The 17452-nt window shown below is 48.3% G+C and overlaps 1 protein-coding gene across 1 annotated transcript in view; it reads left to right on the top strand.

Annotated features, from left to right (window-relative positions):
- Nucleotides 1-16571, top strand: part of LOC106801398 (uncharacterized) — a 64453-nt gene extending 47882 nt beyond the window's left edge. The window contains exons 4-5 of the mRNA XM_087434079.1: nucleotides 3822-3901; nucleotides 15811-16571. Coding sequence (XP_087290205.1) covers nucleotides 3822-3884 — 63 coding nt within the window. The 3' untranslated portion in view covers nucleotides 3885-3901; nucleotides 15811-16571. The remainder of the gene's footprint in view (nucleotides 1-3821; nucleotides 3902-15810) is intronic.
- Nucleotides 16572-17452: the final 881 nt, after the last annotated feature.

The following is a 17452-nucleotide window of genomic DNA, read 5'->3' as shown; positions in this document are numbered from 1 at the left end:
CTCCGTGGAGCCTCCAGATGGGCTGCTGGCAAAATCAGTAAACCATGTCTTCAGGGCTCGAAAGCCTTCTTGTTCTGTGCCCTTTGCCCAAACCATTCTCATCGACTGTTCAGTTTGGTAAACCAGCTTATGGTTCAACAAAAAAGACAGCATTAAAATTAAAGATCAAATATTTATCACTTTGTTAGTGACAAACTCAACTTCAGCAGCCTGAGTTCATTGTCTGATGGGGTCATTCTCCTTCCCCTACCCCAAAATCCACCCTTTGGAGACTCCAGAGAACATTGACACGCCGCTGTGCAAATATTTGATAGCAGCTTAGTTTACTGCCTGATTTTTGCAGAATATTTGAGTTTTGGCAGAAGTCAAGGCCTGCAGTGAAGCACAAACAATAGGCTCTGAGACATTCGCCAGGGGCTTTGTAGATCCTTTGTGGACTGATTTTCTTGCCTCCTCTGCTCTTCCTCTCGCTCATGCACATCAGCTGCCTGTTCCAGTCACCGGCTTGTTGCCTTGCTATTCCTGCAAACCTCTCTGGCTCGCTCCTGCCTCAGAGCCTTTGTCCTCCCTGGTCCCTGGCTGGCCCCCTCTTCCCCTAGTTGAGAAGGCTTGCTCCCACTTTTCCTCAGACGTCTGCTCTCTAATCAGAGATGTAGTCCCTGGTAATGTGCTCTGTACTACAGGATGTCCCCTACTCTCTGTCACCTTGTGCTGCTTTGTCTGTCTTCATAGCACTTAACTCCTTGACATATTACATACTTAGTTGTTTCTTGTCTGTCTCTCTACTGGAACGTGCCTTCCATCATAGTAGGAACTTTGTTCATTATTGCATCCCACTGCTAAGACAGTGCTGAGCACATCAAGCTCGCCCTGTATTTGGTGAATCAGTGGCTGATCAGATGGACCAGTCAGTTAATCAATCTGTATATTCACAACAGTTAATCAGTGACTGGCATGTGGCAGGTGCTCAGCAAGTGTTTGAATGAATGAATTGGCGAGAGAGTGAATGACCGTGTGTGACTAGCTAGTCCCCAGCACTTAGGTGCTCAGCAAGTGCTTGTTGATTAATGAATGGATGAGAGCATGTGCCTGCCTCTTTCTGAGACTGACCCTGTCGATGAGGTGAGCCCCGGTTTATTTATTTGAGGAAGGCCCAGACGTGCAGTCATGGGTGTGTGTGGTTGCTGTTTGTGTTTGATAATTCAGTCAATACCTCACTTTTTCCCTCTCAGTATGTCTGCCATCAGCCAGGCTCTGCAATTAACTTGCTGTAATTTAGCTTAGAGGTGAATTTTTCATTTTAAAGCTACCATAAACAGCTGGCGCTTGTGATATCTTGGTTGTTAATGAAGTTAACAGAACATGAGGACTGTGTTACGCGTCTATGGGGAAGGGGCTGTTAGCCCACACCTGGCCACGGATGCGTGAGGACAGCCTGATGAGTTTGGCAGTGTTGTGGTTCTCTAGGTCCTGGGGTGCTCCACAGCCTGCCAACGTGGGGGCAGAGCCCGGGTGAGTGTGGGGCCTCTTCCTCGAGGGTTATGTTTTACTCAAACATTTGAAGGAAATTACATTTAAAGACCATTAAAACAAATATGAATATTAGTTGGAGGAGAATTCAACATAGCTTAGTGGTTAAGAGCAGGGCTCTGGAACCAGGCTGTCTGGGTTTGAATCTGTCCCACCTCTTACTTGCTTTGTGGTCCTGGGCAGGTTACACACCTCTCAAAACCTCCTTCTTGCTTCTAAGATGGGAGACTGTGATGTGATAGAGCCTACGGCATGGGGATGTTGTCAGCATTTAGTGAGAGCCAAGGCAGCTTTTATCAGAGTGCCATGCACATCGTAAGTAAATAACAGGGGCTAATGTTATATACAATTACTTGACATTTTAAGATAAAAGAGGAGACAAATGAAATTTTATTCTTGCAGTGGCTCTGCCTCAGACCTGGCCTCCAGGGATGAATGTTACTCACCTCTGCCGTGTTTGAGATGGAAAGGTTAGCAAAGCACTGCCTTAAGAAAACCAACGTATGCAGTTGGCTGATATGCATGTCTTCACCAGTTTTCCCCCAACCTTGCCTTAGTCTTGAGCTGTCATAGAGTTGAGCTGTCATTAACAAGGTGATAGATTAGCGATGCTTACTTTTAGTACCTGCAGTCTTAAAGTACCTAATTGAATAGCACATGAAATTGAAGGAACTTACAGGTTTCGATAAAGAATTGCCATTTAAGGAATGACAATACTTAGAAGAGCTTTGTAATTTTTTCTGAGGGCTTTTACACACATTACTTCCATTTCATTCTTATAACAGCCTATTATTCATCAAGGTAGAGAAGACTATCAGAATGGAAGGAAACTTCAGTAACTCTTGGGTCCATCTCTTTGATCTGATTCTGGAATCCTTTCTGCATAATTTCATTGGTCTCTTGGTTTCTCCTAGAGATAGAGAGCTCCCTACCCCAAAAGCAGTCCAGTCGGGCTCCCTGTAGCGTCTACTCATTGGTTCAGGTTCTGCCTTCTAGAGCACAACTAAACTTATCACTTCTTCAGCGTGCAACTTATATCCTTCTTGATATATAGACCTCGCGACCTAGTGTTTCCACAACTCCTGGGAACATTATTTAGACATTTAATAGCCCTCAGTGGTGGGAGATCTTAGTCCAGTATTTTTCAACTGCAGGTCACAACCCATCAGAAGATTATGAAATATGTTTTAATGGATTGCAACTGGCATTTTTTCTAATGAAATAAAGCAAAATAGAAAATATCAGAGCGTGTTGCACATAGTATGCTAACATATTACCTTGTAAAACTTGGTTTCCATTTGTGTGCTTGCGCTACTGTTAAATATATTTCTGAGCATCATAACCATTTCAAAAGCCATTGTTTTGGACCCTCTTACAGGACTTTCAGGTTAACTTCTTTTCTGTTTAGTCGTCTTCTTTGTCCTTTCCATGGTTGTATTTGCTTCAGGTCAACTAGTTAAAAACGAAGTTGCTGTGCTTGAGTTGCTGATTGTTATGAATTTGACTCTAACTTCTCTGTAAAGGAGGACAGTGGACTGTCTGGGGTTCAATAACAAGATCCATCAAAGGCCCTGCTTCCCTCTCTTTCCTTACCCATCTTCAGTGAGAGGAGTTGGTTGAGCACCTCCAGAGCTTCGTGTAATCATAGGGCAGTTCCTGGAAAGCCAGCGTTTCCTCAAGGCTGGACCAAACTCCTTTGCTACCAGTGCTTGGAAGGAGCATTTGGGGACCAGCCTGCACTCACATGGGCTTCCTTGGTCTCCCAGACAAACAGGAGAGGTGTCGTCTTGTCACATCTTGGCCTAAGAAATGTGACAGTAACTTGAACTGCAAAGGGAGGGACGTTGCTCAGTGGAAAGAGCAGAACTGAGAGTCCAGCAGAGTTTTCAGATCCTGAACTCTGTGTGTGTGTTGGGGGAGGGAAGGTGGATGTGGAAGGAGCGGGTATTCCTTGGACGGGCCACTTGAGCTCTTTGAACCACAGCAGTGTTTCAGATCAGGTCCTGTGCCAAGCACTTTTGTTTTGTAATCTCATGTAATCCTCACATTGTCTTTCTCTCACTTGGTCATACTGGCCTGATAAAACTCCCACCCTGGTTAAATCTAACATCCGCCCCCCCCCCCCCCAATCTCCCGTACCTGCACAGTTGGTGCTACCCTGGCTCACCTCACTTTAAGGTCTGTGACTTCTGACCGCAGGTGGGCCCTGTGCTGCTGGTGGTTACACGATACTTCTCTAATGCATCGTTCCCCCCTCCTGGACAGCTGTTTCACCGCTTCTCTCTCCTCAGACTTCCAGCATCTCCTCCCTCTTCCTGCCTCCTAAGATGATGACCTTCTTCCCATTTCGCTGAGAACCAGCAGCAGTCAGGTGAGGACTTGCACAGACTCCCACTGCCACATCGGGCCCCTGTCCAGAGCCAACCCCGGCTGGTGCTCCAGAACCTGCTCCATCTCTTTCCGGGGGTTGCTTCCATCAGTTCTTTTTCCTTCCTTTTCCTGGGCCATTTTTCCCTATAATACAAACATTCTATAATTGCCTTAAAAAAACAAACAGAACAAAACTGTTGTCCTCATATCTTCTAATTCTGACCCTATTTTTATAATAATATTGATGATGATGATGGTGCTAAAACTTACATAGTACTTAGCATGTACCAGGCATCATTCTCATGTATCAGTTCATTAGGTGTGACTATTATCCCCATTTTTCAAATGAGAAATCTGAGGCACAGAAAGATTTAAGTAACTTGCCCGAGGTCACAGAGCTGATAAATGCAGAGCTGGGATTTAGGCGTAGACGCTTGGCCTCCGAGGCCTGTCTTGAGAAGAGTTGCCCACTCGTGGTCTCCAGTCCCTCTGCTCCCTTCCTCTCTGGGACCTACTCAGATCTTTGCCCCCTCCCCACCTCGCCACCAAAACTGCCCTCTTAAGTCACCAATTGACCAAGTCACACAGTCAGCTCCTTCCTCCCTAGCACACTTTCTGCACTTGCCTTCCAAGACACTGTACTCGTCCTAGTTTTCTTCCTTTCATGTCTTTTTAGTCTTGCTTACTGGTTCCTCTTTAGCTCCCAAGGATCTAAACATTAGACTGCACCAGGGCTCAGTCCTCAGCCTCCTTCTCTGTCTGCTTCGCTCACCACCTTCGTTCCTATGCTGTCTCCAGCCCAGCTCTCTCCCTGAACCACGCCCAGTCATCCACCTGCCTGCTCAGCGTCTCCACGAGAGCTGTCTACTAGCATCTCAAACTTGATGCGTCCCAGTTTCCCATGCCGTCACCCCAACCTCCTTGCATCTTCCCCACATCCTTAAGTGGCACCTCCATTCTTCCACTTGCTCAGGCCACAGAGCCTTTAGTCCATTTTCTTTTTCACACTCCATTTCCAAACTGCTGGTAAATCATGTTGACTCTACCTGTAAGGTGCACTGAGGATCTGACTACTTGTCACCACATCTGCCCCTACCCTGGACCAAGCCACCATGTCTGACCTGAGTAATTCATTGGCATCGTCATGGATTTCTTTGTTTCAGGCCTTGCCCCCCCGCAGTCAGTTGTCCAGCAGTGTTCTTTTTAAATATGAGCAGAGCCCTCCGGTGGCCCCCATCTCACCGTCTACGTGCTCCCACTCTGACCTCACTTCTAAATGCTCCCCTATGCTCTCTAGCCATATTGGCCGCAGTGCTGCTTCTCAGATGTGCTGGGTTCTCAGATGTGCTGGGGTGGGAGGGCACCTTAGGACCTTTGCATGTGCCATGCCCTGCCTGGGAGATCTTCCCAGGAATCTGCACGGTCACTTCCTCACTTCCTTCAAGTCTCTGGTCCAGTGTCACTCTCTCATGAAGCTTTTCTTGATTGATTGCTCTAAATTTGCAGCCTCTGTACCCCATCCCCTCAATTTTCTGTACAGCACATAGCATCATCTGACACATATTCTATTCACTTTTTGGTAGTCTGTCTTCCCACTTTCGCTGTAAACTACCCAAAGGCAGCATTTTGCCTGTCTTATTCACAGCTGTATCCCCAACATGTCCCCTGACATATAGTAGATGCTCAAAAAGTGTTTGACTGATGAGTATTTTTATCCCTGTTTTACATATAGAGTAATTGAGGCTCTGAGAGGTTGCTTGCCCGGGGCCACAGACCCTAGAAGTGCCAGGATGGGCACTGAGACCCTGACATGAACTTAATTGCTCTGTACGCTCCTTTTTCTTGTCCAATAAGGACAGTAATACACAACATGCAGGGTTACTGTGAGGACGAAATGAATCATGCACAGGAAAGCTCTTCGTAAACCCCAGGTGCCAAAGGAATGTTGCTTATCTAATTTTTCGAGAACCCTAGCTTTTTGTGTCTGTGTTATTCAGCAATCCACCCAAAAGTTCTTTTTTGTTCCTGGGTTTTTATTTAGGAATAGCTGATACTGCTGCCTCCAAATGACCTATTTTCTTCTTCCTCTTGCCCTTGGTGAGAGAAGTGTGTGCATGTGTGTTTTGTCCGTAGGCTTCTGTCTGTCTGTGGCTCAGATCTCCCCACTGGCCGTCAGGTCGAGAGCTCCCCCAGCCTCCGTGGCCCGGCAGCAGCAGGGAGTGCTGGAGTGTGCGTGTGGCTGTCATTGTGCCTTCATGTCTCTGTTCCCGGGAAGGCGCTTATGTTATCAGCAGGTGCTTAGCGGGTGTCAGGAGTCCCATCTTGCACAATTCTCCTGGCAGCCTGCCCACCCCCTGCCCCCACTCTCTGCAGCAGACTGGAGTGAAGTGATCACAGGCCCATTATGGCTAAATACCAGGGATATAACCGCTGAGCTGCTGCTCTCAAGCACGCAATTTATGTCTCCCTGAACCCAGGGCAGCTTCCTGGGCTCAGAGCATAGAGCGTGGAGCAGTTCAGCCCTTCTGATGCTTGACGTTATGATAATGACACAGCTACAAGACGGGATGGTTTAGATCCCCCCACATATACCCTTCTTATGTGGCATTTATTCATTTGCGTTTCTGATTTTGGAAGCAGGAGAAAAATTGAGCCATTTTCTTAGGGAGCACCTTAAACTGCTTTTTATAAAGATCAGAGAGCTGTGGCACTTTAGAAAAGGTGATCAGCGTTAAGAACAGGCAAGTGGTCTTTGGCCTCCATCCCTGGGAGTGGTCTTCTGGGGGAGCTGCCACCTGGGCCTGATTTCTGTACTCGCATTCATTGTGCGGGGAGGGGAGGGTACTGTTAACACAGTCCACAGCCACTTAACATTGTCGCCAGGCCAGGTCACGCTGTTCTCGACGGGCACCCCTCCAGCAACCTGTGACATCCTGGGGGCTGTTGAAGCAGCGTGGTGCACGGTGAGAAGTCACCCGGGATGCAGTGCATCTTTAAACCCAGGATGACTGCCCAGCCTGGGGCAGGCATGTGGGGATACTTTCCAGGAATCAGGACAAGCACATCTGGTATAAGGAATAGGCTTTATCTGCTGCAAGAGAGACAAGCCCTGAGGGCCTGTGCTCCCTCTCACACACCCTCCCTGTGTCCTCAGTCTCCCGAGCTGACAGGCAGGAATCAGGCATAGACTCTTGATTTTGCATCCCATCATTCCGCATGCTTCTAGGGGATGGCCTGGCCACCTGCCGGCAGCTGTGTGGAGTAAGAGGAGCAGACAGAGCTGAGTTCCTGCTGACTTGCTGCCTCAGGCCTCCTCTAAGCCTCAGTTCTCTTGCCTGCGAAACGGGATAACGGCTGCAGTGAGGTTTGTGTGTTTGTAGAGGGCGTTAGTGGGGTAGCCTGACAGGCAGGGAGGCTTCAGGAGGTGGCAGCTGCTGTTCTTAGTTGTGGGGTGACTGGGAGGCACTGTGGGGTCATGCAGAGAGGATGGGTGGGCGTTGGAATCACTTCTGAGGTCAAACCTCATTCCCTTCATTCATCAAATACCGAATGAGTGCTGCTTGTGAGTGTTCCGCTGGAGTGGAGACCTTGCTGATAGTCTTCCATCTTGGGCAAGTCACCATGCTTCTCTGCATCTCAGTTTCTTTACGTAAAATGGACGTAAAAAGACCAGTCTTGCGAGATTGTGTTGAGAATGAAATGAGCATTTATAAGTAGTAGCTAGCTAGTTTATTATTTTCTACTATAACTTTTTCTACTCTCCTATAGAATTTTCTATTGTAACTCTATGGTTGGTTATGTAAGATGAGCCACTTGTCCTAAACTATTCCAGCTTTGATATCCAATCCAGCAGATGTTGTTTGAGCACCTGCTATGTGAGTGGCATCATGCCAGCCCAGGGGAATATTATACCAGCAAAACACATTTGCCATCTCCCAGGAGCACATAGTCCAGTAGGACATCAGAGGCGCAGCCAGTTAGACAGTGGCCACTGGTCAGTGCTGCAGTAAAGGCAGAAACCAAGTGCTGAGGAGGGAGCCATTGTTTCTGCCTGGGGAGGCTAGTGAAGGCCGTGCACAGGGATTGACCAAAGAGGAGAGAGACTGCAACAGGCGGATGACAGTGCAAGTGGAGAGGGCATTCCGGCAGAGGTACTGCATTGGCACAGGCACAGAGGTATCAGCATGCAGGGTGAGGGCTCAGGTGTGTTGGTAGCTGTGGGTCACGTGGGGTGTGATGAGGCTGGAGAGATCGATTAGGGCTGGGTTGTGAAGGCTCAGAAGTCCTCACCATTGTGGGTTGAGGGTGTGATGTGGAAAGCATGTAAGAGGGCAGAACTTAATGCTCTTTATTACATGGGGTATGCACAGCACTGTCCAGGAAAAATGTACTGTGAGCTACTCATGGAATGAAAATTTTTCTAGTGGCCACATTAAAACAGTAAAAAGAAAACAGGGGAATTTAATTTTAAAAATATATTTTTATCTAACCCAGTATATCCCAATTTTACCATTTCAACATGTAATCAGTATAAATGAATTTTAATGAGATATTTTACATTCTTTTGGTACTAAGTCTTCAAAATCTGATGTGTATTTACACTACAGTATAGCTCAATAGAGGACACTACAGTTTGGAGCACAGCCACATTTCAAGTGCTAGTAGCCACATGTGGCTAGTAGCTACAGTATTGGGCAGCGCAGATTTAGCAGGTCTGGGATAGTGGGAGTTGGGAGTGATCTGTGTAATCCTGAACCTTCTCTTGATAGCCTGAACCAACTTTCTTCTCCCACCAAACCTGTGAACAAACCTGCCCAACAGCAGATTGGTCACTCTGGTAGTTTTCAGTAGGGAAAAGAGAAAAAACTGGGGGATTCCATCATCTGTGGAATATATGGTGCATCTCCACTGGACCGACCTCCCTGGATAGCAGGTTACAACATGCCATTTATTGAGCATCTGGTATGACCTGTTAACATTGCTAGATACTTCAGATAATACATTCTTTCTAATTTTTTCAATACCTGTATGAAGCAGGTTTTCTTATCCCGTTTTACAGAGGAGGAAAGTCAGGACACTAGAGATTAAGTACCTTGCCCAAGGTCATATAAGTAGACATGGCAGAGCTGAGGCTCAAACCTGGTTTCAAAGTCATGTTCTTACCTCTGCTCATGGCTGTTTCCCTAATATTTAGGGGTCTAACATTGTATGTACATTATGATCTCTAAATTGAAAAAAAAACATATAAAGAACTTAATAAGTGTGTGTGCACATGTATATGGATATACACATATAAAGACTAGAAAGTTATAATCAGAGAAAAATCATCAACTTAAAACAATTCTATCCAAAAGAGTATGTTTCCCCACCCACTTCCTCTCTGCCTCCCTGCTCCCTGCCCACACACACTAGGGACCAGTGGAATGTTCCGGTGCTGACCAGTTGCCATGGGCTCACTTTGGTGGGGGAGGGGGCAGAGCAGGTAGAGTTTCATTAGAATTGGGTGGAACTCAAGCGTTTGTGACGTCTTCTGTTTCCCTGGTTAGGGGAGCTAGAGGCAGTGGGGTGACCAGGTGGCAGTCTCAGTTGTAAGGCTGAAACTCGGCTAGTGGCTTCTCCATCCTGCCTGGGCTGCTTGCTGGGAAGAAGCCAGACTGTGCCTTGTGAGCTTCATCTTTGATTTCCTCTCTGTGAGGGGCTGGTGAGCAATGATGTGGCCCCAAAGTGGGTAAAGGGCCAGGAAGATATGTGAGGCGGGCACAGGAGGATGGTGACTATTCAGGTTACGGGGTCAGACAGATGTGAGTTTGACCTTTGACTCTGCCACTCCCTAATTTTGTGACAGTGGACACACTGTCCTTGGCCTCCTCATTTGTAAAACTGGAGTAATCGTTTTAGCCGGGGCTCTTTTCATTGGAAGATACACAGAGTCACTGGAGCCAGCTCAAGTTAAAAGAGGTGTGTATCCTAAGATAGAGAAATACGTCAATGTAGCGTAAGCACAGACCCCTTTGTAGAGCTGGGCCTTGTGGGGACTGCACTAGAAAGGTAAGAGCGGAGTCCCCTCTCTCGGTCCTTCAGGAGTGCTCCCCTCTGCTCCCCTCCCCTCTCCCCCACCTGGCTTCCTCTGCTGTCTTCTGCGCATGGCATTAGATGGCTTCCCCAGTGCCTACATCTGCGTGATTGTCCAGCCCGTGTCCCTTCATGTTTCTTAGTTTAGATTTCTGAAATAGAGGCTCACTGGCCCAGCTTATCTTTTTGAGGCAGGCCACACATTTCAAAGGTCCTGGCAGAGTCTGGCCTGGCAGGCCACCAGGTCCAGTCAGCTGAGGCCAGGGCAGGTACTGAGGTGGTCCTCAGCCACCCAGAAGGAGGCGGGGCATGGATATTAAGGGTGTAAGAATGTCCCCCCTACAGGCTGGTGTTTCTCTGCTAAGTTTGCTTTTCCACCCTCCAGGATGGTTATTTCATGCCTTCTCATTCCTCAAGCCTGCCTCCCAAGCCCCCAGACTTGAAGCTCAAGTCCTTTCCTGTCTGACTGAGTAAATAGGAACCTCTCATTCCCACCACACAGTACGGACCTGCCTCCTCGTGAACTCATCTTCTCTGTCAAAGGCGGAGCAGCTGTCCTTTTGTGCTCTCAGCTTTCTCCTACACATACCCCGTTTTTCAGCGTCAGGGTTTTCTCCCCTTCTCTGGGACCCCTCAAACATCTAGTGTCTCTCCAGGACCCACATGCTCTTCCAGCAGAATGTCTAGCCAATGCTAGTCAAAGTGTTGGCATGTGAACCATTTATCACAAGTTGTCACAATATTGAGGCATTTGTGCCAGAATGTAAATCAGCTGTGCACTATGTATAGTTTGGTTCAGCTGAAATTTTATTTTCATGGCAAAATTTTCTCGATGAAGGAAGCAATGTGTTCATTTACACTGTGGCACAAGCTCGCTCTCTTCTCAGACAAGTAACAAGTTTGTGGGCCCTGCTCTTAGTAGCCCTAGTCTGAACCCCCACCGCTCACTCCACTGAAATTACTCATGTCAAATCTCCGTGTTACCAAATGCAGTAGATGCTTCCTCATCTTCACTCGAATTGTCTCTCGGGAGCGTTTTGAAGCAGTGCCCTTCTTGACTCTTGGTCCCCAGGACTCCGCTCTGTTTCTCTTCTTCACCTGCCTCTCCTCCCCAGGCTCCTTCGCTTGCCCCTCCCCGCTGCCCTCTGACTGTCGGTGCTACAGGGCTTGGCTGGGCCCTTTTCTCCATCTGCCTTGCCCTTAGTGAGCTCACCTCCTCCAATAGCTGATGACTTCCAAATATAGATCTTCAGCCCAGACCGAGCTCCTGACTCATTTCTTCAGCTGCCTGCCTGATATTTCCATGGCGATGTCTAATAGGCATCCGCACACATGGATAGGTGTGAACAGAGCACTTAATGTTCTTTCTCAAATCCTCCCCACCCCGATTCTCCCCCATCTCATGAGGCAGCATCACCATCCAGCCCAAACCACAGGTCCACCTGTGATTTCCCCCTTTGCCTCACACGCCACGTCCAATCTGTCATTAGGTCTTATCCACTGTACCTCCAAAATAAAACCCGACTCCATCCTCCTCTCCGTCACTTCTGCCCCTCCCCAGGTCTAAGCCACCACCGCTCCTGGCCTGCTCCAAGCGCCTCCTTTTCATTCCTCTGTGTCCCTCTCTCCACGGACGCGCCAGAAGGAGGTTTTTAAAACATGCGCCTCCCTGTGTGAAGCCTGTCAGTGCCTCATGCTGCTCCTGGAATAAAACCCAACTCCCCACCATGGTCTGTGAGCCCCTGGATGACCCGGCCTCTGCCGCCTTCTCCAGGTTCATCTCCTGTCCCTCTCCTGGTTCCTTCCACTCCCTCTGCCTGCTGCTCTTCTGCAGCTTTGTCCTGGTTGGTCCCTTTTCCCTGTCCTCAGTTGTCGTCTCAGAGATGTTTTCCCTGTCCTCAGTTGTCGTCTCAGAGATGTTTTCCCTGTCCTCAGTTGTCGTCTCAGAGATGTTTTCCCTGTCCTCAGTTGTCGTCTCAGAGATGTTTTCCCTGACTCCTCCCCACCTCCATCTTTGAGGGGCTGTGGTTTGAGGCCCATACCACAGGTAAGTGAGAGCGGGGAGGCTGCCCACTGTAGCCTAATGAAGAACCCAGGATTCACACCTGTGTGTTTGTCCTTTAAATCCTGAGCAGACCTGCAGTGTCCCCAGCAACTTGAGGCTTTTTTCCAAGCCTCTGGGAACTTCTGAATGCATCTTACAGTGTTAAGAGCTGGTCACCACGGAGGCTGGTGCCTTTGAGTGTCAACCACACATACGTGCGAGGATGCGGACAGCAGCTAAAGGAGCAGGATGAGAGTCAGGGCCCTCGCTGTTAGCCAGAGCTGCCATGGCCCTTGTTAACTTGGGGCCGCCAGTGCTGCCTGCCTGCGGCCAGTCCTGTAAGGGGCTACAGTGGGCTCCTCCTTTTTTCCACAAGCCTGACAGGCCATTAGCTCCATGGGGAAATGGCTACAAATCAAAGTGCTGCTAATGGCTTGTCTCTTTTTAAACAATTTTGTAAAGCTGTGTCAGAGAGAGAATGGACTGTGGCTCTTAGCTTTGGACAAGGGATGCTGTCCATTGCTCTGTTAGAAGCCATTGATACTATTTACAGACTCAGTGACCATTGGCGAGACGTTTTTCCTCTTGCTCCTTGGTTCCCTCATGTCTAAAATGGAAATAATAAGCCTGCTAGGTCTAAGAAGTTCTGTAGTGTCCGCTAACACGGATGGAGTGCCTTCTCTACGTCAAGCGCTACGTTACCATATTCTGGTCTCATTCTCACCATGGTCCTGCGAGCGGAGCACCACCATCATGGCCACCTCCCGAGGGTAGTTGAGGCTTAGAGAAGCTCGGTCAGCTCTGCCTAGGCTCACAGAGCAGGTACAGTAGTTCTTCCTTTTCCCTGGGAGATACGTTCCAAGACCCCAGTGGATGCCTGAAACCGCGGATAGTACCGGACCCTATATATGCTATGTTTTTTCCTATACGTACATACCTATGATAAAGATTAATTTATAAATTAAGCACAGTAAGAGAGTACCAACAATAACTAATAAGAAAATAGAACAATTATAGCAGTATACTGTAATGAAAGTTACCGAAGATGTTAGCAACTTCAGCATATGATTTTTTTTCTTATTAAGTCAAGAGCTTTCACCTTTTCACTTAAAGGAAGCACTTTACGGCTTCCCTTTGGCATATCTGAATTGGTAGCATGACTCCTCTTCAGCTTTGGGGGTCATAATTAAGTAAAATAAGGGTTACTTGAACACAAGCGCTGAGATACTGGGATGGTTGATTGGATAACCAAGACGACTACTAGGTGACTAATGGCCGGGTAGCGTGTACAGTGTGGACATGCTGGACAAAGGGATGATTCACATTCTAGGCAGGAGGGAGTGGGATGGTGCTAGATTTTATCATGTGACTCAGAACAGCATGCAATTTAAAACTTATGAATTGTTTATTTCTGGAATTTTCCATTTAATGTTTTCAGACTACAGTTGACCGTGGGTCGCAAATCTCAGAAAGTGAAACCAAGGATAAGGGGGGACCACTGTAAGTGGTGGGGAGAGAGGAAGGCGGCTCTGTCTGGGTCATCTAGCCTCTACTGCCTCCCTGCTGGCGGGCAGAGCACCACCTACAGGTGCATTTTCTTTTCAAATCCTCCCAGTCATCCTTTATGGGGGAAGTCGTTCTTATTGTGCAGATGATGACACTGACACGGTGAAGTTAAGTGACTTACCTGAAGCCATTCAGCCAGTAAATGCTGTGTCCTAGCTTTGAACCCAGGTCTGTCTGAAAGTTCTTTGAAAGATTTGAAAAGGAGAATTGGTAAAGCCAGAGGCTCCTACCCCTGTCAGGTCTTAAGAAAGTAACAGTGACTATTTTTAAAAACCTAATGGAAATTGTACATTTGCCCAAATGGGGCTGCCCTGAACTTTAAAATTTGCATTTGGCTGGCATTATCTCATCCCAGTGCAATAATATTCGTCATCTTGCACCATAAGAAACTCTGCCTGAGTGTGGATGGGGTCCATGTGGGATGAGAGGAGTGGTAAGAGATTAGGATCTGTCTGCCAACAGGAAGGTATCATACAAGACCTTTCCTGACTTGGAATTTACATTTCATATTCTGTCACTTAACACAGTCACTTAGGTGTAAATGTCATCTTTCTCATCAGGGTGGTGACAGGCCATCCATTGCTCTGGGACAAAACTGGGCGCACTAAATCTTGTTACAAAAGTCTCCTTGTTAGAGGAATATTGGCATCCACTGGTTCTGCCTCTGAGAGCACCTGACTCCATGCTAGTCTCCCCGGATATTATGAGGGACGTTTATCTTTTTTATTTCTCTGCCTAATATCCAACCCCCATTTCTTCACTGTGTTTAGAAAACACTCCACCTAGTGTAGAGGTTGGAAGGCTAGGCTGTGGGTATACTGGGCCTCGGCTTGGCTGGTCAGATGCACCTGGGAGCTGGTGCCGCACTGGAGAACTCATTCTGGAGACAGTGACAGCAGCTACGTCTAGTTTCCAGGGGCAGTAGCGGTGGCCTCAGTGCCTCCTGCCCCAGTGGCAGGTCCAGGTGATGATACAACCTGTAGCATCCTCCTGGCCCTTGGTATGAGTTGGGCTCCAGTGATGGCTGCACAGCTCTCTTGTCCTGCTCATTTCCTGAGCCTGGTCCTCTGGCTTTTGTGGGGATCCTGTGAGGAGCCAAAGGCCTCTAAATAAACTCCTCAATTTAAATCAGCCAAAGTCTATTTCTGTTGCTTAAAGCTAAGAATCATACTTGTATGGAGCTGTTGCTCTGTAGTTATCCACGGATTTTTAATTCCTTCCCCAGGCCCCTGACAGCACTGCTTTACCACCTGAGCACCTCCACAGGGCGCAGAATTTATGAGAATGCTAGGCTGAGTGGGTGGCAGGACCACAGCCTCAGCCAGTCTCCCTGCATTGTCTGTCTGACCCAGATTCCACTCTGCCTGTAACCTATCCCGCACCCCTAGACTGTGGGTTTGTGAGGACAGAACCCAGTCTTCCACCTCCTCCTCAGCTCCTCGAGCAGTGCCCGACACATAGCAGCTGCTCAGGAAGGTTTGGAGAGTGGGTAAAGGAGCCAATGGAGACAGAGAAGTTGGTGCCTCTGGGCCCTCTTTAGCCCCAGTGAGGCTGACCTGGCCTGTGATCAGACCCCTGGGCTTGGGCAGGAAGGGAGCCACATGCCTGGAATCTGCAGGTTGCCTTTCTCATCAGGGTGGTGACAGGCCATCCACTGCTCTGGGGCAAAACTGGGCACACAAAATCTTCTTACAGAAGTCTCCTTGTTAGGAGAATATTGGTGTACACTGCTCTTCTGTGGTTGCCTGCGATTCGACACTGGAGATTGGCTGGAGAGATTGTGGAACTTAGAACAACAACGTAAGTAGGTAGAGCCTTGGAAGGGAGAAAGTGCCTCCCTCCTCCGAGTGGAGGCAGCATAGTTAGTGCTTTCCAGTCCTTTCCTGTCATGGCACAACAGAAAGTGATTATGTGTATATGGTATCCAGGGCCTTGTCCAGCTGCCTGTGGAGCTGAGGCCCTCTCTCCGCAGCCGGTGACCCGTTCTTCACAGTACACCCATGCAGGTGGGCTGGGACGTGCTGACGGAGGTGGAACCCTGGGGCGTGTCCAGCTGGTCCCCACTGCCCCCTACCTAGAGGGGCTGACCTCTGCTGTGTGACCTCTCTTGTTCTTAACCCCTCATCTTATAAGTTGCAGACATTTTTCCTAGTTGAGCATTTGCCTTGAACTTTGCGATGTCTTTTTCCTTCTACTCCATTTGTTTTTGATCACAGTTCTCTCTACAGGAGGTTCTGCACCTTCACCGGAGGAGTGTGGCCCTTCCTTCAAAACGCTCTCTGGACGCACCCTCCTAGCATCCCCGAGGGAAGATGCGGCAGCTCAAAGGGAAGCCCAAGAAGGAGACGTCCAAGGACAAGAAGGAGCGGAAGCAGGCCATGCAGGAGGCCCGGCAGCAGATCACCACGGTGGTGCTGCCCACGCTGGCTGTCGTCGTGCTCCTGATCGTGGTGTTCGTCTACGTGGCCACACGCCCCACCATCACCGAGTGAGCCCCGCAGCCGTGCGGACTCCCCCAGCAGGGAGCGGAGGTGTGGGAGGGGGCAAGCAAAAGAAAAATGGCTTTCATATTCAGAGATGTTCCTGAGGCTAAGCTCTAAGCAGAGCACCCTGTCTTCTCTGGTCTTTGACTTGATTAAAGTTTCTCCACTTTTCTTGGGAGGGAATAGGGAACGTTTTATCAGTGAACGTGCCATACACCTTATGGTCCACTTCATGTGCCTTTCAGATTTCAAAGCAGTGTGTGTGTTTCTTTTTCTCTCCTAAAATCGATGTGTAGCTCCACGTGGTGAGAGCAGGAATCTCTGGGTCATGAATCAGTTGGAATCAGCGCTCACCCCATCCCCATTGTTTTGAACATGTCTCTTTCCTACACATGTTCACAATTTCCAAAGGGACTTATTTCTTCTCTGTGCTTAATGTGATTTGAAATATGTCGATTCAAAAGTGAAATATTTATTTTTTGAATAAAGGAGATAATAGCCTTAAACTGGATGTTTATCTTGTTTTGCCAGGAGGCAGCCTCACTCTCTGCGGAAACGCAGGAAGGCGCTGTCTGTCTGTGGGGCTCCCTCTCTGGCAGTGTCCCACTTACCTCCATCCCTCTCCCCTGAGGCTTTCTTCACCTCCCCCCTTCCCTCCCTGCTGTGAATCACTTGTAAAATTTTGCTTTTTTGACTGGATCATCTTAAGATTAAGAGAATCTTGAGAGGGGCAGAAAAGGTGTGGTAATTGGTTTGTTTTAGCAAAAGAAGAGATCTAATTGGAATACGACCTCAAGTGCTTTTTACAGAGTTATGTTAGCAAAAAGCAACACAAAATTCGTCCTGGAGGCAAAGGTCAGGTTTGGTTCTGATCCTGGATGAAAGGGTGCAAATTGTTGGCAGTCCAGCAGAGTTTTTGATGCAGATTGGCCATGCTGGAAGGGTTGCTGCATTGTATTCTAAGGGCATTGTTAGCCGAGTCCTGGTTCCCGATGGCGCCACTGCTTTTTGGAAATCAGATCCCTGGTAACTGTTCCTAGTGTGTCTGTCCACCTGTCAGTGCTGATTACAGAGGGATTTGTGGGGAGAGAAGCACTTTTCTAATCTTGTTGGCTGCTCACTGATCGCACAGGCTGTTACAGAAGACTCGGGGCCTCTTGGAGCCTCTCAGGAAGACTGAGCAGCTGTCGAAAGGAAGGGTTCCTGCTGATGCGTAGAGATCCTGGGAAGGGCGGGGCTGACGGAGCTCCGTCACGGGGGAGACACCGCGCCGCCTTACGCTCAGTCAGGTGCCCATGGCTCTGGAAGGAGATTTACTAAAATATTTATCAAATGCAGAGGCTGTTAGCATCAAGTTCCTCTTAGGTTTCTATTTCCTCCCCCTTAT

The sequence above is a fragment of the Ceratotherium simum genome, chromosome 7 (assembly GCF_057802395.1).
Source record: "Ceratotherium simum simum isolate JZ-2026a chromosome 7, ASM5780239v1, whole genome shotgun sequence".
Taxonomy (NCBI): Eukaryota; Metazoa; Chordata; class Mammalia; order Perissodactyla; family Rhinocerotidae; genus Ceratotherium; species Ceratotherium simum.
Note: the sequence above shows the minus strand (reverse complement) of the source record. Positions and strands in the feature narration are given on the sequence as shown.